The sequence below is a fragment of the Anomaloglossus baeobatrachus genome, chromosome 1 (genome assembly GCF_048569485.1).
Source record: "Anomaloglossus baeobatrachus isolate aAnoBae1 chromosome 1, aAnoBae1.hap1, whole genome shotgun sequence".
NCBI classification, from domain to species: Eukaryota; Metazoa; Chordata; class Amphibia; order Anura; family Aromobatidae; genus Anomaloglossus; species Anomaloglossus baeobatrachus.
In genome coordinates, this window is record NC_134353.1 from 880,555,655 (window position 1) to 880,583,247 (window position 27,593).

General features: G+C 44.7%; 1 protein-coding gene across 1 annotated transcript; it reads right to left on the reverse strand.

Annotated features, from left to right (window-relative positions):
- Positions 1-1,510: 1,510 nt before the first annotated feature.
- On the reverse strand, positions 1,511-27,593 carry TMEM267 (transmembrane protein 267). The gene is made up of 3 exons (XM_075342713.1): positions 27,430-27,593; positions 21,651-22,023; positions 1,511-4,658 (listed from the first exon to the last, which is right to left on the reverse strand). Exons 2-3 carry the CDS (start codon positions 21,960-21,962, stop codon positions 4,323-4,325), a joined length of 648 nt encoding a protein of 215 aa, XP_075198828.1. The 5' UTR covers positions 21,963-22,023; positions 27,430-27,593; the 3' UTR covers positions 1,511-4,322.

Genomic DNA, 27,593 nt, shown 5'->3' on the forward strand with positions numbered 1-27,593 from the left:
GGCTGGATACGTCCAGTTGGAATGTGGCCAGAAGCATGCAAAGTGCATACTAGTGGTCATATGACCGACCGCTCCCAGCACTGGAGAATCCTAACAGTGCGTACTGTGCATGTTGTCAGGATTTACAAGTCTGTAGTGACTGCAGACTTCATCACCAAGCCTGAAGTACCCTTTTAATTTAATTCTAAACCCGCAAGGCCAATTTCTGCACATCCAGATTTGCTCTTCTGTGTGAGGCTACTCATAAAAGTCATCATCCTGAGACCTGCTCTTCACGGCTGTTTGCTAGACTGTGTTAATGCAGCAAGCTGACAGATAGCCGTGAGCCACACATTACGGGCCTACGAACCACATGTGGCTCCCTAGCTACAGGATGGGGGCCCAAACTCTAAATCAACTAAAGAAAGGCATCGCCAGAAGAAGTTCAAAATTTGGGAATGGCCCAGCCAGAGCCCAGACCAGAAACCGGAAGTCTGTGGTTGACATGAAGAGAATGCTATAGAAGGGAGATGCCCTCAAAATCTGAGAGATTTGAGGAACTTCTGCAAGGTGGAGTGGGCAGATCGCCAAATCTAGATGCCATGCTGATAGACTCCTACCCAAAAAGACTGACGGGTCCGATTCATCAAAGGTTGTTACACCAGAATTCTGGTGTAAAAAAAAGCTGCAAAAGTATTGTGCAACTCAAGGCTCAACTAAAATTTTGTAACGTTTGGTGTTCTGATGCCATTTTTGCCTTGCTCCGACAAAGTGGGTGGTGCTGGGACCACCACTCATCTAATTCCTGACGAGAGGAGTTTGCTACACCCCAAATATTACTGCAACGGAGAGTAGCGTATGCTGCTTAATGAATCAGGAGCTTTGCACTAGACTACTCCCTCTAATCAAGACCGGCATAAAAATCTGGCTTCTCCCAACAAGAAATCGGAAGAAGGCTGGGAATGGCACTCGCAGACAGAGTGACTGTGACCCGGCAGCCGCACCACATTACCTCTAACATACCAGCCAATGAGAACTGTCTGTGTGTTACACAGGTGGAGAACATATACAGCAAAGGCTTGACAATGCTCTGCACATGAGAAGCAATTCATTTTTTGTTCGCCTTATCCCTCAAGAAAAATAAAGAAAAGACATTGTGAAAATATACAGGTGTTAATATGCAGTTAAGAAAAAGACTGATGGCACATCCTACCTTTCTAATGTGAACAGGTGGAAACTGAACATGAAACATAGGAACAAAAAGGAGACAGTTGCACTCTGTAGTGCTAAGATATGTGGAACAATGAATATGGGAATACAAACATGCATTACTGCTCTGAAAAACATGTAAAAAATTTACTTAGCACACAAAAATGGCCAGTTTTATGTGAGCCCAAGTATCTCAATTTTTGCATGTTTTTCATGGCAGTAAGGCATGTCTATATTCCCATATTCATTGTTACACGTCTTAGTGCTACAGAGTGTAACTGTCTCATTTTGTTAATATGCAGTTAAGAACCAGACTGACACATTTCTGGGATAAAATAGTGAATTTATTAATGCAGCTTTATTCATCAGCTCCAAAATAAGGACAGGAGCAAACACCAAGAAGTGGGAACCATTCTCCCTAAAAAGAGATATTTAGGAGTGGTACACTATTTTGATTTACACCTCATGGTTTCTGGGTCATGTTGATATGAGTGTAGATTACTTCTGTAGGATTGAGTGTTGTAGATGTCCAATGATCCATTTTTTGCAAAAAAGTGCAGCCCTTAACCACCAGCAATCAATATGTACTTAATTTCTAACAATCCATTTGACCAGATTTTCAAGTCACATCACAGGAGGGATGACGGCCACCAGTATAAGATCCTACCCTGCGTCTTCCATAAAATCTAGAATATAGTGTAGTATTCACATTTGTCCAATCTAAAATTTGAAGACTTTGTATGTGTAAAAACCTTGTACAGTATGGAGTTTGATCAGAACTGTTAAGTTAAGACTCATTAAGCTTTGATATGCGATGACATTTTACAGATTAGTGTTATAGCAAACCGGATAGTCCATAATTTCCATTTTTTTTAGCATTGATTAAAAAAAAAAAAAAAATTCTAATGCTTGACAATAATGTCCTAAAGTATTTTTGGGAGAAAAAAAAAAAGATCATTTTAAGCAACCGGATAGTTAATGTTTTTCAGAGCGGGATTCCTAAGGCTATGTTCACACACTGCGTTTTTTACCTGCGTTTTTGGTCCGTTTTTGCTGCAGAAATTTCTTGAGAAATTCTTGTAACCTTTCTGCTGACATTCCCCAGCAAAACCTATGGCAAAAAAAATTAGCTGTGCGCACACTGCGTTTTTTTCTTAAGAAAATTCTTTCAGTAGATTTTCTTAAGAAAAAGAATGAGCATGTCACTTCTTTTCTGCAGCTAACTGCGTTATTTGCCATAGATAATTGGCACAATAACGCAGGGAGCAACCAGCGGTAAAAATGCACCAAAAACGCACCGAAAACGCACCGAAAACGCGGCAAAAACGCAGGTGCGTTTTTTTAACGCACGTGCACTAATCCTTCACTCTTGAGAAATTTCTTAAGAAAAATCATTTTTCTAGTGTGAACATAGCCTTAAGCCTGCTTTACATACTTCACTTAATCGTGCGATCGCATTTGTGATCGCACCCGCCCCCATCGTTTGTGCGGCACAGGCAATTTCTTGCCCGTGTTGCACAATGCTGTAACCCCCCGTCACACGTACTTACCTTCCAAATGACCTCGCTGTGGGCAGCGAACATCCACTTCCTGAAGGGGGAGGGACGTTCGGCGTCACAGCGACGTCACACAGCGGCCGGCCAATAGAAGCGGGGGGGCGGAGATGAGCGGGACGTAAACATCCCGCCCACCTCCTTCCTTCCACATTGCCGGCGGCCATGGGTAAGCTGCAGTTCATCGTTCCCGGGGTGTCACACGGAGCGATGTGTGCTGCCTCTGGAACGATGAACAACCTGACGTTCAATTTTTTGAAAGTGAGCGACGTGTCAACGATGAACGAGAAGGTGAGTATTTCTGCTCGTTCATAGCTGTCACACGCTACAATATCACTAACGATGCTGGATGTGCGTCACTTACGACGTGACTCCGCCGACATCTCGTTAGATATATCGTAGCGAGTAAAGCCCGCTTAAGACTTCACGACTCTGCAGAGAAAACAATGGGGAATTTTCCGTTGAGGTTAACCTATGCACATACGACACATTAGGTTATGTTAATGTAGAAGAAGACCCCTGGATCAGCACCTCCAACATCCACTCAATCAGTGGTCTTCATACAGTATAGCTCAGTGCCAGCAGTATTACATGGTCACCGTGTAATATCGCACTGTGCTGGCGATGTCCACCTCCAACTGATCACTTGGGTGGTCAGATGCTTCCAGAATCAAAATGATTGAGAATGAGTTGAAGCTTTTGCCATTAGTAACTGGACCCAAGAAAAATTATCAAAGTATTTTTGACATTTCTTGATTAAAAGGGAAACAATCTTCACCAGGGTTTTGCTACATAGTCTGAGAGCACCATAATGAAGAAGCAGAGACGGAGCTTCTAGCGATGTGTCCCTTACTAGGCTGTGTTTTGCTCTTTCAATACAGTCAATCAGCAGATTATGTTGCTTCTAGCCTAACCCCACCCCTAGCACTGATTAGCAGCTTGCTGTCACTATACAATGTACACACAGACCGGTGGTGTGGGTGGCTTATACACAGCTCAACATCTGAGCTCTGCAGCAGAGAAAACTAGAACACGTGACATCACTGGAATCAGGATCTCTGTAACTACACGATGCTGCTGTCAGATTACATAGCAAAAACTTGCTGACACATTCCCTTTAAAAATGTATGCCGCTTCTTTCAGGCCTGCGAGCCAATGCTCCCCACTCTATCGATGCACCAGGCACAAGATATCAGATAGGAATACAGGGGACATTTATATTGGCCTACAGTCATGTACAACATCTATAGGGTCCTCTCCAGTGCGCAGGGCACACAGATCAGTTACACCCCGTGTTATATACAGCTCACTACATATGCTGCAATGGTAGGAATAAATAGAAAAAAGGGAAACTAGATCTGCAGATACTGGCTGGGAAGGATGATATAGATTACATATCGCAGAACGGTGATATTCTGCTGATGGGCTTACAGGGTAATTGTACCCCAGGCTATATTTATATATTAGTAATTACATAGGTCCTATACGTATATACAGTGATGAAATGAGCCTCTGTAGACCACCACAGTAAGTTCTTGGAATGTAATTTGTTTTGTAGCCAATGGCGCTCGTCCTCTTTCTTCAGACATCGATGTGTATCCCGTGCTTCTTGGTCATCATTTCTCTGGTCCCAGTCAGGTACATGACCAGGGAGCAGAGATTGGGCAGCGAGGCAGTGATGGCCACATAAAGCCAATATGGAAGAGGTCCAGTCTTCCCAAATGGACACAGCCAGAGTCCATGGCGAATTCCATCGCGGACGTGGTGGGAAGTCCAAGATATGAACAACATCCAAGGCAAGAAACACCAAGAGTCCTTCAACCTCAGGAGCTGCATAAGGAATTTCAGGGCCAGGGCCAGAATAGGGATCAACGTCGAACAGTGAAGAGGAGGACGGTGGGGGAGGTGGAGAGCCGCCTATGGATAGAAAGAAAGAATATGAGTGACTACATGATGGAACCTAGAAAAACAGGATCATATAACAGCTATAATTGTAGTGTATCATATATAACTACACATTGTAGGTACAGCTAAACTCAGCTGTCAGCCAAGACCAATGATTTTAGTAATTTTCTTTTTCCAGCACTGAAGTGATGCTTTAAATCTAAGTCCCCTGTCCAGTCTTATACTCACCTTCTCGTGGCTTCACCTTCTATCACAGCCACTCCGTTTGGTGTCCAGAGATTTTGTGACCTACTAGCGCACTCCAGTGGTCATAACTCAATAAAACTCTACGAGAGCCTCGGTATGGCTCTCATATACTTGAATTGGAAGCTTGTGACTTAACTTCAGATTCCGGGCCAATCAGAAATTACTGTCACAAGATGGCGCTGTGGGACTGGACTGGCGTCAGTAAAAAGTGAAGCTACTAGAAGGTGAGTATATGCCCGTGGTCTTGCATTTAAAGCACCATTCCAGCACTGAAAAGCCAAAGCAAAACGAAAATGAAGTATTTCTCCCATGTTTTGTCAAACACGTTTATTTCCTTTGTGTGATTGGAAAAAGGTAGAGAATCCCACAGATTTTTTTTTCCATATCATACACACAAGTGTACAGAAGAGTTAAAGGTAAATGAATAATGTCCTCTTATCTCTGAAGAGGAGGTCTGTTAGCCACAAAAGAAAAATCAGTATGTGGCCAAAAACCTAAGAGCAAAACTGATCAAACTCAACATGCCTGATTCTTTATTTTCACAGGAGCTATGTGGTTACAGCCGTGATCCTTCCACTCCCTACCACTACCAAGAAGCAATGAGATCCCCGCAGAGCGCAAGCACAGAGATCCCCTGCAGAGCGCAAGCACAGAGATCCCCCGCAGAGCGCAAGCACAGAGATCCCCCGCAGAGCGCAAGCACAGAGATCCCCCGCAGAGCGCAAGCACAGAGATCCCCCGCAGAGCGCAAGCACAGAGATCCCCCGCAGAGCGCAAGCACAGAGATCCCCCACAGAGCGCAAGCACAGAGATCCCCCGCAGAGCGCAAGCACAGAGATCCCCCCACAGAGCGCAAGCACAGAGATCCCCGCAGAGTGCTAGCACAGAGAGCCCCGCACAGAGATCCCCGCAGAGCGCAAGCTCAGAGATCCCCGCAGAGTGCAAGCACAGAGATCTCCGCAGAGTGCAAGCACAGAGATCCCCGCAGAGTGCAAGCACAGAGATCCCCACTGAACATAAGCACTGAGATCTACACTGAGCGTACACATGAATGTTGGTGGGTGGGAGCTCAGCTGAACTAGCCGCTTATCACCTACAAGAATATAGGGCCAGGCATGATGACGTCCAACCTGCTGGATGCCTCTGTCCCTCCACGATATTCACCACCTACAAAGAGATGGCAGACCACCGTATATAATAGATGGTCACCCGGTCTCATCAAAATTGGCATTTTCTGCTCTTTTCTCTTGTTCTGTGCTGTCCCGTCATCCTTAAAGGGTTATCTGTGGGCCCACTTGGCCTTGATTAGTGAGTGTGTTCAGAGCACGGTATCTTGTATGCCGTAGCGACCGCATGATAACACAGGCCTCACTATTTGGTTGTGAATTTGGTTAACATTTTATTCAGGTGCAGAAAGGGTTAACAAATTTTCAGTCAGTGGCTCTGAGGTATTCTGGCTCTGACAGGTTTAGTCTGGTTTTTGCGCGCCCGTTTTGCTGCCAGCTGATTGGATCAGCTGGCAGAAAGTGCGGGTAATTTTAACTATAAAAGTAGCTGCTTCCGTCAGCTGGCTGTCAGAAGAATTGAAGATCAAGAAGAACAGCTGATGGAGAGCCTGCTACAGGAGTTCATGAAGAGGGCGAGCGAGGTCGGCGGAGAAGCCTGGCTTAAACAATGCCTGGCGGTGCCTAGGCGGCCAGCAGAAGCTGAGGAAGAGATGAACGGCGACGCTGCGGTGATTCAACTCACCGCTCCTGAGGAGATGGCAGAGCTGACTGAGGAAATCCCAGCAAGGAGGAGGTCCCGGAGACGCAGCAGCTTCCTCCCCCCGACGTCATCGTCCAGAGAAGAGGGGAATGCCGGAGCGGAGTTATCACCGCCCATCTTGTCTGCCGGGAATTCAGCACGTCATCCTCCTGCACCCGGTCATGTGTCCAGGAAGAGGAAGAGTGGATCATCTAGTCAGTGCCGTCGTAAAAGTGCGGCGCTGACCCAGGGATTTGAAAATCCTAGCAGGAGCAGGGCTGCACCAGCAAGTGTGAGCGTGCCGGAGGCCGGAAGAGCGACGGGGGCCCCCTGGTCTGACTCCCCGTCTGAAGAAGATGATCTGCCAGCTGGAGCCAGAGAACAGGATCGTCAGCGTGGCTCAGCTGCAGAAGCTGGAATTCCAGAGGAGGGCCGAGGATCGCAGAGCAGAAGGAGGGGTGAGATGTTCAATGTTCCCCTGTCTGTCTCGTGTGTCGACCCTCTGTCTGTTAGTATGGAGTCTGTAGTTAGGAAGGTGTTAGGAGAATTGTTAGCAGGGGGAGGGACGCCTAGGGGGGGTAGTGCAGCCCCTATTGGTAGTCAGGAGTCCATGTCATTGCCTGGTTATTTATTTAAAGAGGCATTGACATGTGACTTGTCTCCCCTGGGTTTTCATCTGCCGCAGCCAGTTAAAGAAAAGATTTATAAGGGGGAATTTATTGATTTATTTTCTCTGCTTCCGTCTAACAGAGAAAATGTTAATAAAGAGGATAAGACGGAGTTGGATGATAGGAAGAAAGGTCCCCTTAGATCTTTTCATAACTGGCTGCAGGCATTTTGCATCTTTTCCTCTGTTTTAGGGGAAAGGAACCCTTCTGTTTGTTCGGGGTTATTTCAGCACCTTGACAGCATACTGGAAGCTTATCGCAGCTTCGGCGGTCAGGCATGGCTGACTTATGATGAGAGTTTTCGTCAGAAGTTAGCCATCCATCGCAGTATGCTGTGGGGTCAAAAAGACATCGGTCTTTGGCTGAATCTGATGCTTCCTCAGAGAAGCCAGTTTGGTAGACAGAGTATTAATAATTCTACTGTTAGTAAAGGATTTTGTTTCGCTTACAATGAATCAAATTGTAAGTTTGCATCTAACTGCAGATTTCGGCATGAGTGCTCCTTCTGCGGGGGCAATCATGCCGTCATCAAATGCTTTAAGAAACAGAATCAGAGTAACCAGCAGCAACACAACAGTAAAGAGTCCATTTTTAAAGGCGGCGACTCTAGTGAGGTTACAAAACATGCTGGGTTGGTTAAGGCGCTTCCTAGACAGACAGAAGGCTGATACTCAGGGATTATCTTCGGGTTCTTATATTAGTTTGGCACATCAGCTTAAGGAAGATTTGTTTATGTGGCGGTACTTTTTCAGCGGGAGTTTTGAACTTTCCTTACGTTTTGTAGTTGTTTTTTGGTCAGGGTGAGTACGGTTTTGGTGTTTTTTGTCAAGGTGAATTCTTATTTGAGTTTTGGCGCAATTATTGGAAGCTTAGTGTTGTGACGGGCAATAGTACGGTAATGTCCTTATTTCCAGTTTTGCGGTTGGTTGAGGTCTGGGGTAAGTTGTGGTCAAATCAAAGGATGCTGTTGGTATCAGATAGCAGGAATCAGACAGGGTTAATAAGTTGGACAATGCTCTGTCTCTGCAGGATCGGGAAGAACTTTTTTGTATGGAACCGATGGCAATTTCTCTCGGGAGCCCGTGCCCAGAAGCTTTATGGAATGTAGTGATGGCTTAGTTGTTTCGGCTATTAAGAGGTCTATTGCTGATTCAACATGGGCCAGGTATTCGGCCGCATGGTTAGAATGGCAGAATTTTTGTGTTTTTCATAAAGTGGATTGTTTTCAGAGTAATGTGGGTTTAGCGCTTGAATTTCTGGATTTTTTGATGAGAAAGAATTTAGCGGTGGGGTCAGTTTCTAATATTTTTTCAGGTGTGTCTTTTTTCTTGAGATTGCATGGTCTGTTGTCATTGAAGAGTTTTTTCCCAGTTCAACAGGCATTGAAAGGTTATAGGAAAAGGACGTGGAAGCCGGATAATCGTAGACCTATTTCGCTTAAGTTATTGCTCTCATTGTGGAATGTGTTGCCATATATTTGCGTTAATGACTTTGAGTCAATGGTGTTTAGGGTGGCATTCGTTTTAGCATATTTTGGAGCTTTTAGGATTAGTGAGTTAGTTTCTGTTAGTAGGAGTCGGTTGTCAGGATTGATGTTTTCAGATGTTTTTGTTACTGATAAGTCGTTGAGGATTTGTATTGGTAGGTCTAAGTCTGATCAGGATGGTTTGGGATCAAACGTCAGGTTATTTCGGATAAAGAATTCAGTTATTTGTCCTGTCTCCAATGTTAACAATTGGCTTCAAATTAGACCTCCATTTGATGGGGCGTTTCTTATCCATCAGGATGGGAGTCCGGTGACAGTGTTTCAGTTTAATTCAGTTTTTAAAAAATCCTTGATTAAACTGAATCTAGAGCATCTTAAACTGTCATCCCATTCTTTTCGTATAGGGGCAGCTACAGAAGCAGCCATAAGGGGGTTACCGGCTAGTAAAATTATGGGGATTGGGAGATGGGAGTCAAAGCGTTACAAAATTTATGTCCGTCCAAGGTTGTTAGTATAAAATTTCTTTTTCTTTTTTGTAGGTTCCATTGTCATTTGGATAGTGGGACACTCTTACATATTTTGGGCCAAGAGAAGAGCATCAGGAAGGTCATATGGAGAGAATTTAGCCATTAATATTGAACATTTTAACATTTTGTGGTACAGCGTTAGGGGTATGAGCTGGGACGGACTGATGAAGGAGATGAGCTGTTTAAAAACATTGTGGCTTTCTCCAAATTTAATCATTTTGCATTTGGGCGGGAATGAGATTGGAAAAGTGAAAACTCTTGATCTGATTGCTGCCATGCGAAGAGACCTTTCAATCATTAGGTCATGGTTTCCTGATACGGGTTTGGTCTTTTCCGAAATCGTTCCCCGTTTGCAGTGGCATTGTGACAGGCTGAGGTTCCGGGAGCGGATTCGGAAAAGGATAAACCGTGCCATGGAAAGGTTTTTACCAGTTATAAATGGGTCAACCTACAGACATCTTGATCTGGAAGGTTTTCTGAGTGGCCTTTACAGGGATGATTTAGTCCATCTGTCAGACGTGGGATTGGACATATTCAATTTAGGGCTCCAAAATTGTATCGAGAAATGGCTGTGATATTTGTTAGTGGGGGTGGGCCAAGGACTGTTAGTCCTTGGCGTTTGGGTAAAGTCGCCAGTTTTACTGGCGGACTGGTTGTTTATGGTATATGGTTATGGAAGAATTTTAATAAAATATTGGTTTTAATTATTTATTAATTAATTTATTTATTATGTAACCCTTAATAAATGTCACGGCCATTTTATGCCATTTACTTTATTCAAGTGTGGTGTCTTTAATTTAATGGGTAGGCCTTGTGTTGTCATGTTCAGAGCACGGTATCTTGTATGCCGTAGCGACCGCATGATAACACAGGCCTCACTATTTGGTTGTGAATTTGGTTAACATTTTATTCAGGTGCAGAAAGGGTTAACAAATTTTCAGTCAGTGGCTCTGAGGTATTCTGGCTCTGACAGGTTTAGTCTGGTTTTTGCGCGCCCGTTTTGCTGCCAGCTGATTGGATCAGCTGGCAGAAAGTGCGGGTAATTTTAACTATAAAAGTAGCTGCTTCCGTCAGCTGGCTGTCAGAAGAATTGAAGATCAAGAAGAACACCCACCCCCCCCCCCCCTGGAGAAAGACTACTTCATGAACTGCTCTCGTCGTGACATTTGTTAGTGGGAAAGTCGCCAGTTTTACTGGTGGACTGGTTGGTTATGGACTTCTTTTTGAAAGTATTGGGTAAAGTCGCCAGTTTTACTGGCGGACTGGTTGTTTATGGTATATGGTTATGGAAGAATTTTAATAAAATATTGGTTTTAATTATTTATTAATTAATTTATTTATTATGTAACCCTTAATAAATGTCACGGCCATTTTATGCCATTTACTTTATTCAAGTGTGGTGTCTTTAATTTAATGGGTAGGCCTTGTGTTGTCATGTGGGACGCCCGTCGGACTCGGCCCTTTTTCAGGCTGGTGCAGCACACATTATGTCTGGAGTCACAGTGTGGCCGATGTGGGGGCCACGCTGACATTTCCACGTCACCGGACACTTTCCAGTTTAAATATTTAAGACGAGAGAAGAAAACATGATGTGACTACTGCACCGAAATTAATCCGATATCCGGCCTGCCAGGCGACACGCACTGTTTTCTTCCTTGAACCGGTCCTCTGTCTCTATGGAAACCACCCACATGGAGCATCAATAGGCTGCGCATCCTCATCTCGCTACAAAAGGCACAATTAACATTTAACCTCGTCTGTTCCTGACCCGGTGACAGGCAGGTCTTCATCGCCCATTCACTGACAATCTGCCATCACTACATATTTTATAAGAGCAGCACGCGGTGATTTATCCGCAATGCTCCCTGCTGAGCGCACAGTAAATATATTGGTTTTCTCATCTGCTCGCTGTTGCCTGGGGCCCAGTATATGTCTATATATATAGATTTATACAGATTTAAGAAGCCTGCACAGGGGAGCACATATAATTTCGTCTGTCATAATTCCAGCATTCAAGTACCAGCTTGTAATCATCAGTCCTGTCTTACAACTTGTGGAAAATCAAGGTCTTGCAGCCCCCAAAAGTAACCTTTTGGTGCGTATACCAGTCTAATTTGTCCAAAGACTGTCCGGATTTCCCTGCTCTGTAACGTTACACCCACTATTTTTTTAAGTTAGTGGTTTATCTCCATAAGCAGTCTGTCAGCATTGTAGGCGTCAGAACTTCCTTTCCATCAGTTCCTAGCATTCATAGTGCCTGCCATTGACTTGTCTGCCCTGAACTGAAATGGTTTCTCTCATTTATGCCCGTATGTAGTTTGACAGATAGGAGAGCAGGATCAGAAAGACACAACAGTCACCACTTCCATAGAGCAGCGGTCCCCAAACTCCAGTCCTCAAGACCCAACAGATGAGGTTTAAGATCTCAATTGCATTGCAGAGGGGAGTGAACCTGTGGCAATTGTTGATACCCTGATAATATTTGCATTACATGTGCAATAGTAAAGAAATCCTAAAAATATGATTTGTTGGGGAATCCTGAGGACTGGAATTTGAGGAGCAGATATGGAGAGACAAAGACCCCCCCTAAAACCAATAGAAACAAAGGCTCACCCCTCATTTACTGTAAAGACAAAGACCCACCCCCCCCCCCACTTACAGTAAAGTCAAAAACAGCCCCCATTTCCAATAGAATCAAAGACCCACCTTCCACTTCCAAGACAAAGACCCACCCTTATTTCCAATGGAGACAAAGACCCAACCCCGACTTACTGTAAAGACAAAGACCCACCCCCCATTTACAGCAAAGTCAAAGACCCACACTCACTTCCAATAGCGACAAAGACCCACCCACCCACTTACTGTAAAGACAAAGATCAACCCCCAACTTACTGTAAAGACCACACTTACTGTAAAGTCAAAGACACACCCCCATCTCTAATAGAAACAAAGACCCAACTTCCACTTCCAATAAAGACAAAGACCCACCCCCACTTACTAAAGACCCACCCCATACTTACTGTAAAGACAAAGACCCACCTCCATTTACAATGGAAACAAAAACTCACCTCCCACTTCCTATATTTCCACATGATATGTAGCAGTGTTGCTGGATAGTCAATATCTCCCTCCCACCTTGGCCGTAATGCAGGGGTGGGATTCAAATTTTTAACAACAGGTTCTCTGTAAACTCCGCCCAGTTGAAAACCACACCCATTCTGTAACCACACCCATTTTGTTAGCCACAACCATTTTCACGCACTTTCCTCAACGAAAAAATACAAGTAATTTAAAGTAAAATCTCCTTCCCCTCCTATACCTTCCCTCTCCTGTCGAGCATCAGTTGTTCCCGTCACTTTCAGTCATATTGTATTAAATGGTTTTTCTACAATTTTTAAAAATTATTACTAAATGAGCCCTGCTAAAATTGGAACGGACGACCTTCCCCCTACAGATCCCATCCCATCATGGCTTCTTTTCCCAGCAGATCTTATCCCATGTGCTCCTTTGCCCATATAGCTCAAATCTATGCAGCCTCCTCTCCCCATATAGCTCCCATCTATGCAGCCCCTCTCCCCATATAGCTTCCATCTTATGTGGCCTCCTTTCCCCATATAGCTGGCCTCTTATGCAGCCCTCTCCCCATATAGCTGCCATCTTTATGCTGCTCATCTCCCCATATAGCTGCCCTCTTATGCAGCCTCTCTCCCCATATAGCTGCCATCTTTATGCAGCCTCTCTCCCCATATAGCTGCCCTCTTATGCAGCCTCTCTCCCCATATAGCTGCCACCTTTATGCAGCCTCTCTCCCCATATAGCTTCCATCTTTATGCAGCCTCTCTCCACATATAGCTTCCATCTTTATGCAGCCTCTCTCCCCATATAGCTGCCATCTTTATGCAGCCTCTCTCCCCATATAGCTGCCATCTTTATGCAGCCTCTCTCTCCATATAGCTGCCATCTTATGTGGCCTCCTTTCCCCATATAGCTGGCCTCTTATGCAGCCCTCTCCCCATATAGCTGCCATCTTTATGCTGCTCATCTCCCCATATAGCTTCCCTCTTATGCAGCCTCTCTCCCCATATAGCTGCCATCTTTATGCAGCCTCTCTCCCCATATAGCTTCCATCTTTATGCAGCCTCTCTCCCCATATAGCTGCCATCTTTATGCAGCCTCTCTCCGCATATAGCTGCCCTCTTATGCAGCCTCTCTCCCCATATAGCTGCCATCTTTATGCAGCCGCTCTCCCCATATAGCTGCCATATTTATGCAGCCTCTCTCCCCATATAGCTGCCATATTTATGCAGCCTCTCTCCCCATATAGCTGCCATCTTTATGCAGCCTCTCTCCCCATATAGCTGCCATCTTTATGCAGCCTCTCTCCACATATAGCTGCCATCTTTATGCAGTCTCTCTCCACATATAGCTGCCATCTTTATGCAGCCTCTCTCCCCATATAGCTGCCATCTTTATGCAGCCTCCCTCCCCATATAGCTGCCATCTTTATGCAGCCTCTCTCCCCATATAGCTGCCATCTTTATGCAGCCTCTCTCCCCATATAGCTGCCATCTTTATGCAGCCTCTCTCCCCATATAGCTGCCATCTTTATGCCTCCTCTCTCCCCATATAGCTGCCATCTTTATGCAGCCTCCCTCCCCATATAGCTGCCATCTTTATGCAGCCTCTCTCCCCATATAGCTGCCCTCTTATGTAGCCCCTCTCCCTGTATCTTCGGCTCTATAAGCGCTTACCTGCTCCAAACACCGGGGGTTGCTTCTCTGTCTTCCGTCCTCCTCCGCGGCTCTCTGCACACACTGACGCTGACAGACGGCAGGAGGAGGCGCTACCTCCTCACACTGCAGTGACCTCTCTGCAGCGTCAGCGCGTCGCTGCACGCCGGGTCAGGGAGCCGACAGGTTTCACTGAACCAGGAAGTGCGTCGCGGAGGTATGGAGATTCATTTGTGCTAGTGTCTTAAAGAGACACTAACACAAATGAATACAGGGAACCGGATCGCCAGAGCTGTTTCTTGCCGGTTCTGGGAACCGGCTGCTATTTTAACAACCGGTTCTCCAGAACCGGACAGAACCGGCTGAATCCCACCCCTGCCGTAATGGTTTGGGCATGCTTACAAGAGAGTGAGTGAGCTGTGGGATATATATTTTTCAGCCATCTATGGCCACCTCGCTGACCATAAGCTGGTGACAAAATATATAGTAAATCGTTCTGTCCTCAAAAAGTTTTTTGGGGTCTGGTTATGGCCTTTTTCTGGGTTTTTCTCATACGTTTAGCTATAGAGTGTGACATAAATATACAAGAATAGAAAAAAAAAAATACGAAAAACACTAGAAACTCATGGCATTATTTTCTCTACAAGCATTAGACACAGAAGTGATGATTAATACTTAATACTGACATTTTTCATGACTTTAACAAGGTGAAATAATCTCTCCCAGCGCAGAGGTTGTTCGGAGACATCAATGTATCACTGCTCTGGTGCGGAGATTCTCCGCCGCCGGCACTTTTATTACAACAAAATGGCCTCCCCGTGGAATTGGAGGTAAACAGCCTCCATTATACAGCTGCATCACAGGCTGGTTACCGGAAAAATAATGGCGCAAAGAACAGCACTCATGTAACAACGGGAGGAAGGAGCAACGACTGAGAAAACTAACACCAGGCCCTAATAGAAGAATATAGAGGGATTCAACGTACAAGAAATCCAGCAAATACCTTATGGATGCGGCGGTGACCAATACCGCATATATTGCTATAATCAGAACCCTATATCTGTGCGAAACGTACGAGACCCTGCTGGTTTCCGCTAACATGGCAGCCTGCATTCTAGGGTATTTGGGGTAGCGGTTTCTATAGGGGAGGATGTTCTTATATATCAATTATACATGTTCACAAGCAGGAAAGATATAGGTTATAAGTAGAGCAGCCATAGGAACATACAATTCCCCATGACTGCTCTTCCTGGCACGGTCAGCAGAATACGGCTACAGTTTGTGATACTTTTATTTTAGGAAAGGAGCAGAAGGCCTCTTCAGAAAAGCTGAGTGTCCTCTAATCGACCCCTCTCCAATATTCCTACCCCTTATATCATTGTCCTGGTGTAAGGCCGGCTCCAGAGTACAGACCACGATGTCCAGACCAGCGGTGGGGAAAATATGCAGTGAAAAACTCACAAAAAGCTCACTGTGGGAGTGTAGCCTTACAATTCAGAGAATTTAGGGCAAAAGGAATATAATAGGAAATTGCATCATAAAGACATGAACACATGTAGAAATAGTGTACTATGTGCCACATGCATCCAAAGCTCACAGCTAAAAGGGGTATTCCCATCTCCAAGATCCTATCCCAATATGTAGTAGGTGTAATAATAATATTATCAAATACCTCCAATTAGAAATGTAGTATAGTTCTCCTGATTAGCTATGTCACTTACCTCATGTGCAGGGCACTGTAGTATCTTAGGTATCCATGCTTAGTATCTTAGGTATCCATGCTTATTAGCAAGAAACTAATTGTCACTATATGAGTGGTTGTAACCATGGATACCCAAGCTACTGCAATGCCCTGCACATGAGGTAAGCAACATAGTGATTAAGGAGAACTATACTACATTTCTAAATGGAGGTATTTGCTAATGTTATTATTACACCTACTATATATTGGGATAGACTCTTGGAGATGAGAATAAAATGGTACTGTAGTAACCTGCATACATTGGGGTAATCTGCAGGATAATAGTGTTTGGCACCTGCCCGGCGCCTGCCAATCGAACCCCACTGAGGCGAGGAAAGAAGCTTTATTCCTCTTGGCAGTATTCAGGTTCCAGTCATGGGGGCGGCGGCGGCGTGGGTTCAGTCATCGCTCTATGTATAGATCGTAGCGGCTGTAACCGCGCCTCCTGCATTGACTGACAGCAGGTTCTAATGCTGAGCGGCTGTCAGTCAGTGCAGGGGGCGCGGTTACAGCCACCACTCTTGATATACTGTGCAGTGACTGAATACGCTCTGGCGCCACCCCCATGACTGGGAGCCGAACACTTCTGGGAAGATCACGTTCATTTCCACCAAGCAGCGGGGTTCAATGTAGACGTAGAGGCTGCAGGTAATAGGGTCTTTCAAGTGGCAGGTTCCCTTTAAGGCTATGTGCCCATGGGAGCTCACACCTGCGGATATATCTGCAGGTATGTCTGCAGGTTTCTAGCAGCAGCTCCCCAGAATCCGCAGCTATACATAGCTGCGGGATTCCAGAGAAATAGCTGTGGAAAACCTGCGGACATTCGTGCGACTTACCTGCGGAAGTCCCGGTCTCTATCTCCGTAGTGGAGGGCCAGGAATTCCGCAGGAATAATTGACATGCAATTACGTGCGGCTGCGGGACATCCGCAGCATATGCCACAGTCGCACATACCGCAGCATGGATACAGCACTCCCCATGTCCCATAGGATAACATGTTGAGTGTCTGTACTTGCTGAAAATTTATCTAGGAAATCCAGATAAATCCACAGGTTTTCCATGGCAAAATCCGCAGGAGCTCGTACCTGCAGATATATCCGAACGCAGCTTTCCCGCAGCACCTCCCCGGAATCCGCAGCTATACATAGCTGCGGGATTCCAGCGGAATTATTGCAGTAAACCTGCGGATATTCATGCGACTTACCTGCGGAAGTCCCGGCCTCTATCTCCATAGTGGAGGGCTGGGATTTCAGCAGGTAATTCCGCAGGATTGACATGCAGTTATGTGCGGCTGCAGGACATCCGCAGCATATGCCACAGCCGCACATACCGCAGCATGGACACAGCATTCCCCATGTCCCATACGATAATATGGGGAGTGTCTGTACATGCTGAAACGGATTTATCTAGAAAATCCAGATAAATGCACAGGTTTTCTGTGGCAAAATCCACGCATGCGAGCTCCTGTGGGCACATAGCCTAATACTCACCTGTTAAAGTGAAGAATGGGTCTGCAAGAAAATCCAAAACGGATGAACAGCACATGGATGGCATCTGAGTCGCACCCTAGTGCCATTTGGTTTTCACTAGTTGCTTGCTTACAGAAGTTTATCATTAGCAGGTTTTTTTTTTGCTGACAAGAGACAAATGGATAGTAATAAAAGAGGCGAAGAGCAAAAATGGATGAAAATCAATGATGGAAAACAGTCCGTGATGTGTGAATTCGGCTTAACCAATAAACAAAACTTTCCTGAGCAATATTGGTTTAACGTCGCTAGAGATAGAGGATGAAAACTAAACTGTGCGATCAATAAGGGAAGTAATTACAGCCAAATTAGCAGATTAGTCGTTAAACAGCGTGTCTGTGTGTAAACCAGCGGAGGTCACCGCTGCAGCCAACCGCACCCTGCATTCATTGGGAGAAGACAATAGAGTCCGCCGATCACCAACTGTCATCATTTACCGCTGAACTGCAACACACTGATGTGAAAGATCACAATGGAAGAAATGGGAACAAACCCTGCAATTTCTTTTTGCCTTTTTCCGGATCAACATATTACGTTATAGGGTGATCTTTGATTACTTGTGTCTTTTTTCAACCTTAAAAACTATGTTGAAAACAAATAAATAAATAATATGAGACCACTGCAAAATTGTCAGTTCTTCTGAATTTTCTCTTTATAGGTAAATTTTTGAGTAAAATGTAAATTGTTCTTTTATTCTATAAACTAATGACAACATCTCTCCAAATTTCCAAGCAATACATTTTGTATTTATTTTCTGAAAATGAGAAATCGTCAAAATAACAAACAAATCCAGAGGTTTTTCAATGGGGTTCAGGTCTGGAGATTGGGCTGGCTATGACAGGGTTTTATATGGTGGTCCTTCATCCACATATTGATTGACCTAGCTGTGTGGCATGATGCATTGTCCTGCTGGAAAAACGAGTCCTCAGAGTTGGGGAACATTGCCTGAGAAGAAGGAAGCAACTGTTTTTCCAGTATATCTTTGCATGTGGCATGACTCATACATCCGTCACAAAGTTTAACCTGCCCAATTCCAGCCTTGCTGAAGCATCCCCAGATAATCACCGATTCTCCACAAAATTTCACAGTGGGTGCAAGACACTGTGGCTTGTAGGCCTCTCCAGGTCGCTGTTTAACCATAACATGACCAGGTGTTGGGCAAAGCTGAAAATTAGACTCATCAGAAAAGATTACCTTACTCCAAAAATAGGGCAGATTAAACTTTGTGAAGGATGTATGAATCAAGCCGCATACAAGGTTATCCTGGAAAAACAGTTGCTTCCTTCTGCTCAGGCAATGTTCCCCAACTCTGAGGACTGTTTTCCAGCAAAACAATGCATCATGCCACACAGCTTGGTCAATCAATGTGTGGATGAAGGACCACCACATCAAAACCCTGTCATGGCCAGCCCAATCTCCAGACCTGAACCCCATTGAAAACCTCTGTAATTTATTCAAGAGGAAAATGGATAGTCACAAGCCATCAAACAAAGAAAAAACACTTAAATGTTTGCACCAGGAGTGCCATAAGGTCACCCAAAAGCAGTGTGAAAGACTGGTGGAAAGCATGCCAAGACACATGAAAGCTGTGATTAAAAATCATGGTTATGCCCCAAAATATTGATTTCTGAACTTTTCCTGAGGTAAAACTTTAGTCTTGTTGTTTCTGAATGATTGTGAACTTCTGTTATTTTGATGATTTCTCATTTTCAGAAAATAAATACAAAACTTATTGCTTGGAAATTCGGAGACGTTGTCAGTAGTTTACAGAATAAAAGAACAATTTACATTTTACTCAAAAATATATAGAGAAAAATCTGAAAAACTGACAATTTTGCAGTGGTCTCTTAATTTTTGCCAGAGCTGTATATATATATATATGAACACTGGAAAAAAGTTTTTCCCTATGCCTGAAGTAAAAAAAAAAAAAAAAAAAAAAAGAAATAGGAAAATAAAAAAGCCCAACACTGTACCAGGATCCAGTGCAATGTCAATGGCACAAATATCCTCTCCATAACTAAACATGCCCTGTATATGTGCGTCCGACACAATGTGACAAGGCTTGTTTAGCACAAATCTGATATTTCTTGCCCTGAAACTGCAATAAATCATTAAGTGTGAACGCAGCCTACACGGGAACCACCGCTACAGAATATATTTTATATCTTATTTCCTGTTAATGTAATTTACGACCATCATTTTATATCCTTTTTTATATTAAATTCATATATTTTACGTCTTTGCGCTCCGAGTACCTCTCCTTTATGTGATACTACATCATTCTGCGCACTGGGATGTCAAGGACGACTGGAAGCGACGTCGTTCTCAAGTAAATTTCCAGAAGGCTTCTCTATGAAATATTCAGCAGTGATGAGGAGAGATGACCTATTTTTGGTGACTGAACATTCAGGTTGCAAAAAAAAAAAAAAAAAAAAATCTAAGCTGTATTATTGCTGTAAGTACGCCATAGCTGCAGGACTTACCAAAGAGCGCACAGCGCCCCCCAGCTGCAACGCAAGGTGAACAGTAAAGGACTGGTCACAAAAGACTTCAGTTAAAGACACCTATATGACCAGTAGTGAATGATTAACCGTATGCTATTGGAGATACATGAGCTTTCTTCTTGGCCAGGGTGGTTCTTGTTAAAGAGAACCCGTGGGCAGGATATAGCGCTATAAAGAAAAGCCATGACCATAATGGCGCTGAGATACTGATTACATGGATACCTGCCGTGAAGGAATCCGATTTGTGGTTGTTGAATAAACTTCATCTAAATTTTTCATCTGATGACGTCTTCTGTGCATTGGTGGGCATCGGGGCAGGACTCGGGGGCTAAGGGTCTTCTGCTTCTCCGCCGCTCCATCTGCCTCCTCTGTTTCTTTTACAAGTCACTGATTATTTTTTATTCCTTTTGGAAATGCTGCACCGTCACTGTTATTAGGGTGGGCAGCGCATGTAAAGTGTGAGTCCACAGACAGACAGTCTTCAATAAAATGGCACCAGAGGCGGCGCATGCGCAGATCAAGATTTCGGCTTAATGAAGAATTAATTGAGCTGAAGTCTCAATCTGCGCATGCGCCACCTCCGGTGCCCATTTTATTGAAGACCTGTCATAGAATCACACTGCACACTTGCCGCCCACCCCAGTGATGGCAGCGGCGTGGAATTTCAGGTTCTCTTTAAAGCACCAGCCAATAGTTTTGTTTTTTATTTCACCTGTTCCAAGTTTTGTATTCACCTTGCGTCTTCATCCATTTCCAGTGTTACTCCAGAGCATCTACGTCGATTTATGACATGCCGGTAGCTCCAGAGGTCACAACGCAATACAAGTCTATGAGGGCCTCATTCTGGCTCTCATAGACTTCTATTGATAGCTTGTGACATAACTTCTGACCTCCAGCCAATCAGACGTTATGGGCACAAAATGGTGCTGTGGGACTAGAACAATGCTGAAAAAGGATGAAATTGCTGAGGGGGTGAGTTGGTATGTATCAGATGGGGCAGTAGGCAGGCGTACTTTGCACACTACGACATCGCAGGTGCGATGTTGGTGGGGTCATGTCGAAAGTGACGCACTTCCTGCGTCACTCTTGACATCTAGTGTGTAAATCCTAGATGATACGATTAACGAACGCAAAATCGTCGTAATCGTATCATCGGTGTAGCATTGGCGAATTCCATAATTACGCTGACGCGACGGTTCGATGTCGTGCGTGAAGTCGCAGGAGCGAGGAACATCTACCTGCGTCACCGCAGGTCCCGTCGGCTATGCGGAAAGAAGAAGGTGGGCGGGATGTTTATGTCCCGCTCATCTCCGCCCCTCCGCTCCTATTGGCCGCCTGCCGTGTGACGTCGCAGTGACGCCGCACGGCCCGCCCCTTTATAAGGAGGCGGTTCGCCGGCCAGAGCGACGTCGCACGGCACGTGAGTGCATGTGAAGCAGCCGTAGTGAAAATGTTCTCTACGGCAGCTATCACAATGATATCGCTGCTGCGACGGGGGCGGGGATTATCGCGCCCGGCATCGCAGCATCGGCTTGCGATGTCGTAGTGTGCAAAGTACCCATTAGCTTTAAAGCCCCACTCCAGACCTAAAAAAAAACCCAAAAAAACACCCCACACACTAGAGTGATGCTTTAAGGTCCCATCATTACGGAGTCATACATAACGCATGTGATAAACATCGGTCTGTGATTCCCCTAGCCAAGGCTCGTTGGTGCCCCTCCTAGTAGCCATTATTGGGGTACACACCTCCTGCTATTCCCATCCTAGTTACGTCTCTGACCTCTAATAGATTGTCCAGTCTTTAATATTTTCAGCAACAACATCACTGACCTGTAATGAGAAGGATCCGGCGAGGAAGAAGTGATCCAGGTCTATGATACAGGCAAAGAACCCAGCCAGAATAACTTCACAGAAGTCGCTTCTCTTCCGGAGGCCGATGACGATGGCCCACGACCACATGCCGATCACACCGTGGGTCGCATTGTCGGACACGGCTCGGAGCCAATCATTTTGCTGGATGAACGCTGCTTGCTGCACTTTGTCTGCCAAAAAGCAGAAGATGCCCAACCCTAGGCTGGAGGCCACGGACGCAGTGCTGAATGTCTGGAGCAGCGCATCCGCCTTCTCCATCTCTGAAGCCATTGCGACTTACAAGGCACTAAGATTCCAGGATACGACCAGCCCATCTCAACATGGATTCATTCTGCAAGACATGGAAGGCGAGATAAGCAAAGCAATAGCGAGCAGATATTTCACATGTGGTAACGTTACACCATTCCTGTTCCCATCGAAAATCCATTTATTTAATTTTACAAAATTACGAATTAAATACTTATTTACTAACACAGGTACAGTGACCTTTCCTTGCGCATTTTGTCATTTATCATGGAAACTTTCCAAAAGGAGATAGGGTGGGGAAAGAAAAAAAAAATAATTAAAAAAGGTGTAACATAATTTGAATTTTTTGTTCAGAAATCAAGACTACACGTGAAAATAAGTAATTTTGTAATAGATTTTATCGGATAAAATCAGCTCGTTTCTGTATCTGCCATATACAGGTGCATCCCAATAAATTAGAATATCATCAAAAAGTTCATTTATTTCAGTAATTCAATACGAAAAGGGAAACGCATATATTATCTAGAGTCATTACACACAGAGGGATCTATTCCTATATATTATATAGACTCATTACACACAGAGGGATCTATTCCTATATAATATATAGAATCATTACACACAGAGGGATCTATTCCTAATTATATAGAGTCATTACACACAGAGGGATCTATTCCTATATATTATCTAGAGTCATTACACAAAGAGGGATCTATTTCAAGTGTTTATTTCTGTTAATGTTGATGATTATGGCTTACAGCCAATGAAAACCCAAAATACATCTCAGAAAATTAGAATAATTACCACAAAACACCTGCAATGGCTTCCTAAGCATTTACAATGGTCCCTTAGTCTGGTTCAGTAGGCTACACAATCATGGGGAATACTCCTGACTTGACAGATGTCCAGAAGGCAGTCATTGACACACTCCACAAGGAGGGTAAGCCACAAAAGGTCATTGCTAAAGAAGCTGGCTGTTCACAGAGTGCTGTATCCAAGCATATTAATGGAAAGTTGAGTGGAAGGAAACATTGTGGCAGAAAAAGGTGCACAAGAAACTGGGAGAACTGCTGCCTTGATAAGATTGTTCAGAAAAGGCCAGTCAAAAATTTTGGGGAGATACACAAGGAGTGGACTGCTGCTGGAGTCAGTGCTTCAAAAGCCACCACACACAGACGTATCCAGGACATGGGCTACAACTGTCACATTCCTTGTGTCAAGCCACTCATGGCCAATAGACAGAAAGGTGTTGTTTTCAGATGAAAGTCAATTTTAGATTTCATTTGGAAATCGCGGTCCCAGAGTCTGGAGGAAGAGTGGAGAGGCCACAATCCTAGCTGCTTGAGGTCTAGTGTGAAGTGTCCACAATCAGTGATGGTTTGGGGAGTCATGTCATCTGCTGGTGTAGGTCCACTGTGTTGTATCAAGACCAAAGTCAGCGCAGCCGTCTACCAGGAAATATTAGAGCACTTCATGCTTCCCTCTGCTGACAAGCTTTCCAGAGATGGAAATTTAATTTTCCAGCAGGACTTGGCCCCTGTCCACAGTGTCAAAAGTACCAATACCTGGTTTACTAACCACAGTATCACTGTGCTTGATTGGCCAGCAAACTCCCCTGACCTAAACCCCATAGAGAATCTATGGGGGTATTGTCAAGAGGAAGATGAGAGACCCCAGACCAAACAATGCAGGCGAGCTGAAGGCTGCTATCAAAGCAACCTGGGCTTCCATAACACCTCAGCAGTGCCACAGGCTGATCGCCTCCATGCCACGCCGCATTGATGCAGTAATTCATGCAAAAGAGCCCCAACCAAGTATTGAGGCATTTACTGTACAGACTTTTCAGTAGGCGCCAACATTTCTGAGTGTAAAATAATTTTTTCAGTTGGTCTTATGTAATAATCTAATTTTCTGAGATAATGACTTTTGGGTTTTCATTGCCTATAAGCCATTATCATCAACATTAACAGAAATAAGCGCTTGAAATAGATCCCTCTGTGTGTAATGACTATATAATATATAGGAATAGATCACTCTGTGTGTAAAGACTCTATATAATATATAGGAATAGATCACTGTGTGTAATGACTCTATATAATATATGCATTTCTCTATTTGTATTGAATTACTGAAATAAATTAACTTTTTGATGATATTCTAATTTATTGAGATGCCCTTGTACAGTCATGGCCAAACGTTTTGAGAATGCTACAAATATTAATTTTTACAAAGTCTACTGCTTAAGTTTTTCTAATGGCAATTTGCATATACTCCAGAATGTCATAAAGAGTGATCAGCTTAACAGCAATTACTTGCAAAGTCAATATTGGCTAAGAAAATGAACTTTAACCCCCAAAACACATTTCAACAGCATTGCATTCCTGCCTTAAAAGGAGCAGCTAACATTGTTTTAGTGATTGTTCCATTAACCCAGGTGTGGGTGTTGATGAGGACAGGGCTGGCGATCAATCAGTCATGATTAAGTAAGAATGACACCACTGGACACTTTAAAAGGAGGCTGGTGCTTGGTATCATTGTTTCTCTTCAGTTAACCATGGTTATCTCTAAAGAAACAGGTGCAGCCACATTGCTCTGCACAAAAATGGCCTAACAGGGAAGAGTATCGTAGCTACAAAGATTGCACCTCAGTCAACAATCTATCGCATCATCAAGAACTTCAAGGAGAGAGCTTCCATTGTTGCCAAAAAGGCTCCAGGGCGCCCAAGAAGGACTAGCAAACGCCAGGACCGTATCTTAAAACCGTTTCAGCTGCGGGATCGGATTACCAGCAGTGCCGAGCTAGCTCAGCAATGGCAGCAGGCTGGTGTGAGTGCTTCTGCACGCACTGTGAGGTGGAGACTGCTTGAGCAAGGCCTGGTTTCAAGGAGGGCAGCAAAGAAGCCACTTCTCTCCAGAAAAAACATCAGGGACCGACTGATATTCTGCAAAAGGTACAGGGAGTGGACTGCTGAAGACTGGGGTTAAGTCATTTTCTCAGATGAATCCCCTTTTCGATTGTTTGGGACATCTGGAAAACAGCTTATTAGGAGAAGAGGTGAGCGCTACCACCAGTCTTGTCTCATGCCAACTGTTAAGCATCCTGAAACCATTCATGTGTGGGGTTGCTTCTCAGCCAAGGAAATCTGCTCACTCACAGTCTTGCCTAAAAACACAGCCATGAATAAAGAATGGTACCAGAATGTCCTCCAAGAGCAACTTCTCCCAACTGTCCAAGAGCAGTTTGGCGCCCAAAAATGCCTTTTCCAGAATGATGGAGCACCTTGCCATAAAGCAAAGGTGATCACTAAATGGCTCATGGAACAAAACAGAGATTTTGGGTCCATGGCCTGGAAACTCCCCAGATCTTAATCCCATTGAGAACTTGTGGGCAATCAAGAGACGGGTGGACAAACAAAAACCAACAAATTTTGGCAAAATGCAAGTATTGCTTATGCAAGAATGGACAGCTATCAGTCAGGATTTGGTCCAGAAGTTGATTGAGAGCATGCCAGAATGAGTTAATGCAGCAAGTCAATATTTGCAGTGTTGACCCTTCTTCAGGACCTCTGCAATTCTCCCTGTCAATATAACCTTTTGGTACTCATAATATGATTGCAATTATATTTCTGTATGTGATGTAAACATCAGACAAACACAATTAAAAACCAGAGGGCAACAGATCATGTGAAAATATAATTTTGGTGTCATTCGCAACATTTTTGGCCATGACTGTATATATGGATCCAGAGAACCTGGCTCTGAAATGTCAGATGATGATGAAGATGTCGCCAACACCCCACTCATTTGTTATGGAGCTGGTGGAGATACGCTGTACACATCTATGGGCGCCACCTTTCTATTCCAACAGGCCATTTTAGAATGAACCCCTTTTTGAAGATAAGTGAAGGTCCCAATGGTCGGACCACTTATCCGCATTTAATAACTGTTTAATGCTGAGATTAATTTCATGGCGTGCTATCTGCTGGCGTATCCACATCTGAGCAATGTGGAGGGGCATCTACAAGTCACATTCATATAAAAAACAGATTCAAGAAACTTCTGGAAAGAGAAAACTGTATATAAAGACGTGATGACAATGGCGGCTCTCGAAGAATCAGGTGAACTACACTTTATCACACGAGACCATTATCGTGAAGAAAATTATCGAAATATAAGAGATTGGCAGATTATATCCCGGTCATACAATCATTCTGAACCAAAATGGTCGGAAATCACAGACGGATCACCGCATCCGGAGCTACCACAAGATATAATGAAGGAGGCATTAACCAGATACAGGAACGTGGAGACTAAACACAGGATAAAAGGAAACGCTCGCACTGAAGGTCGAAAGCAGGAGAAAGAACATAAGAAATCCCTACAGAGATCACTGTGCTGCTAATGGAAGAGGCGGAAGAGTCTTCACCGACGCCGGCATCACCCGGGACCACACCGTGGTTTTCACACCTAGGACGTGACAACTCTCTTCTCACAGGGCCGGCATTTATGCAATAATTGTCTTCAAAGGGGAAGAAACAACAAAAAAACCCAAAAAACAACCCAGAGACATGTCCGTTCCTTAATCCATTCACAGATCAAACCCATTCAAATGGGGTCTGTTTGAGGGAGGGGGAATAAGCGCTGATGCCATTCATGTAAGGTCAGTTTTGGTTTTTTTTGTGTTTAATAAGCAGGAAATGCTCATAATTTTTAACTATTATTTTTATTATATATGTGAAAAACAGAAGCCACACCGATAGTAAAGAAAGACACAAGGATCAAGAATGGAAGAACATTAGATCCGATATATTAGAAAACGAATAAAAGACATTAAATGAGGCCTGAGGAATAAATAAGCCGCGTGCTATATCACCGCACACAACGCATCAGCGGCACGGCGTCTTACATGCCGGTGGCTCAGAGCTGCATGGTGTCTTGCGCACCTGAATATCAGAACTCTGCGACGTCTTACACGGAGGCGGTGGCTTCGCGCTCTGCGGCGTCTTGCGCGGAGGTGGCTACGCGCTCTGCGGCGTCTTGCGCGGAGGTGGCTACGCGCTCTGCGGCGTCTTGCGCGGAGGTGGCTACGCGCTCTGCGGCGTCTTGCGCGGAGGTGGCTACGCGCTCTGCGGCGTCTTGCGCGGAGGTGGCTACGCGCTCTGCGGCGTCTTACGCGGAGGTGGCTACGCGCTCTGCGGCGTCTTACGCGGAGGTGGCTACGCGCTCTGCGGCGTCTTACGCGGAGGTGGCTCGGTGCTCTGCTTCCTAATAATTATTTCCTAGCTCTTTCTTCCATGGATCCCTTGACACTGGAAATTGAATTACAGGCCCTGGGGACGGGGATCTCTGCAGGGATGACTGCCGACCTGTGGCTTCCCAGCTGTTTTCTTTTTCCCTGAGAAGATTCTGAATGCCGCATGCTGGGAGTCGTAGTCCTACCTCACTGCCCATTGCATTTCCTAATTACAGTCATCGCGCAGTCGCCTCTTACCTCTTCTTCCCCTCCATAGGACAGCGCCCCCCACAGACCGGTGCAGTGCTTGCTGTGACCCCGGTAATGAGCGGCCCCCGGTGACGGTGATCAGAGCTCTGCAGAAACGTCCGATCACTCTGCACCTGCCCGGCTCTTCCGGGACTCGCCGCTGTAAACGCTGA

Bases quoted from the DNA above. Each gene is read 5' to 3' on its own strand.
- TMEM267 (XM_075342713.1), bottom strand. From the start codon at position 21,962: ATGGCTTCAGAGATGGAGAAGGCGGATGCGCTGCTCCAGACATTCAGC. The intron at 4,659-21,650 runs GTCAGTGATGTT...TTCTATCCATAG, and splicing joins CCGGATCCTTCTCATTACAG to GCGGCTCTCCACCTCCCCCA.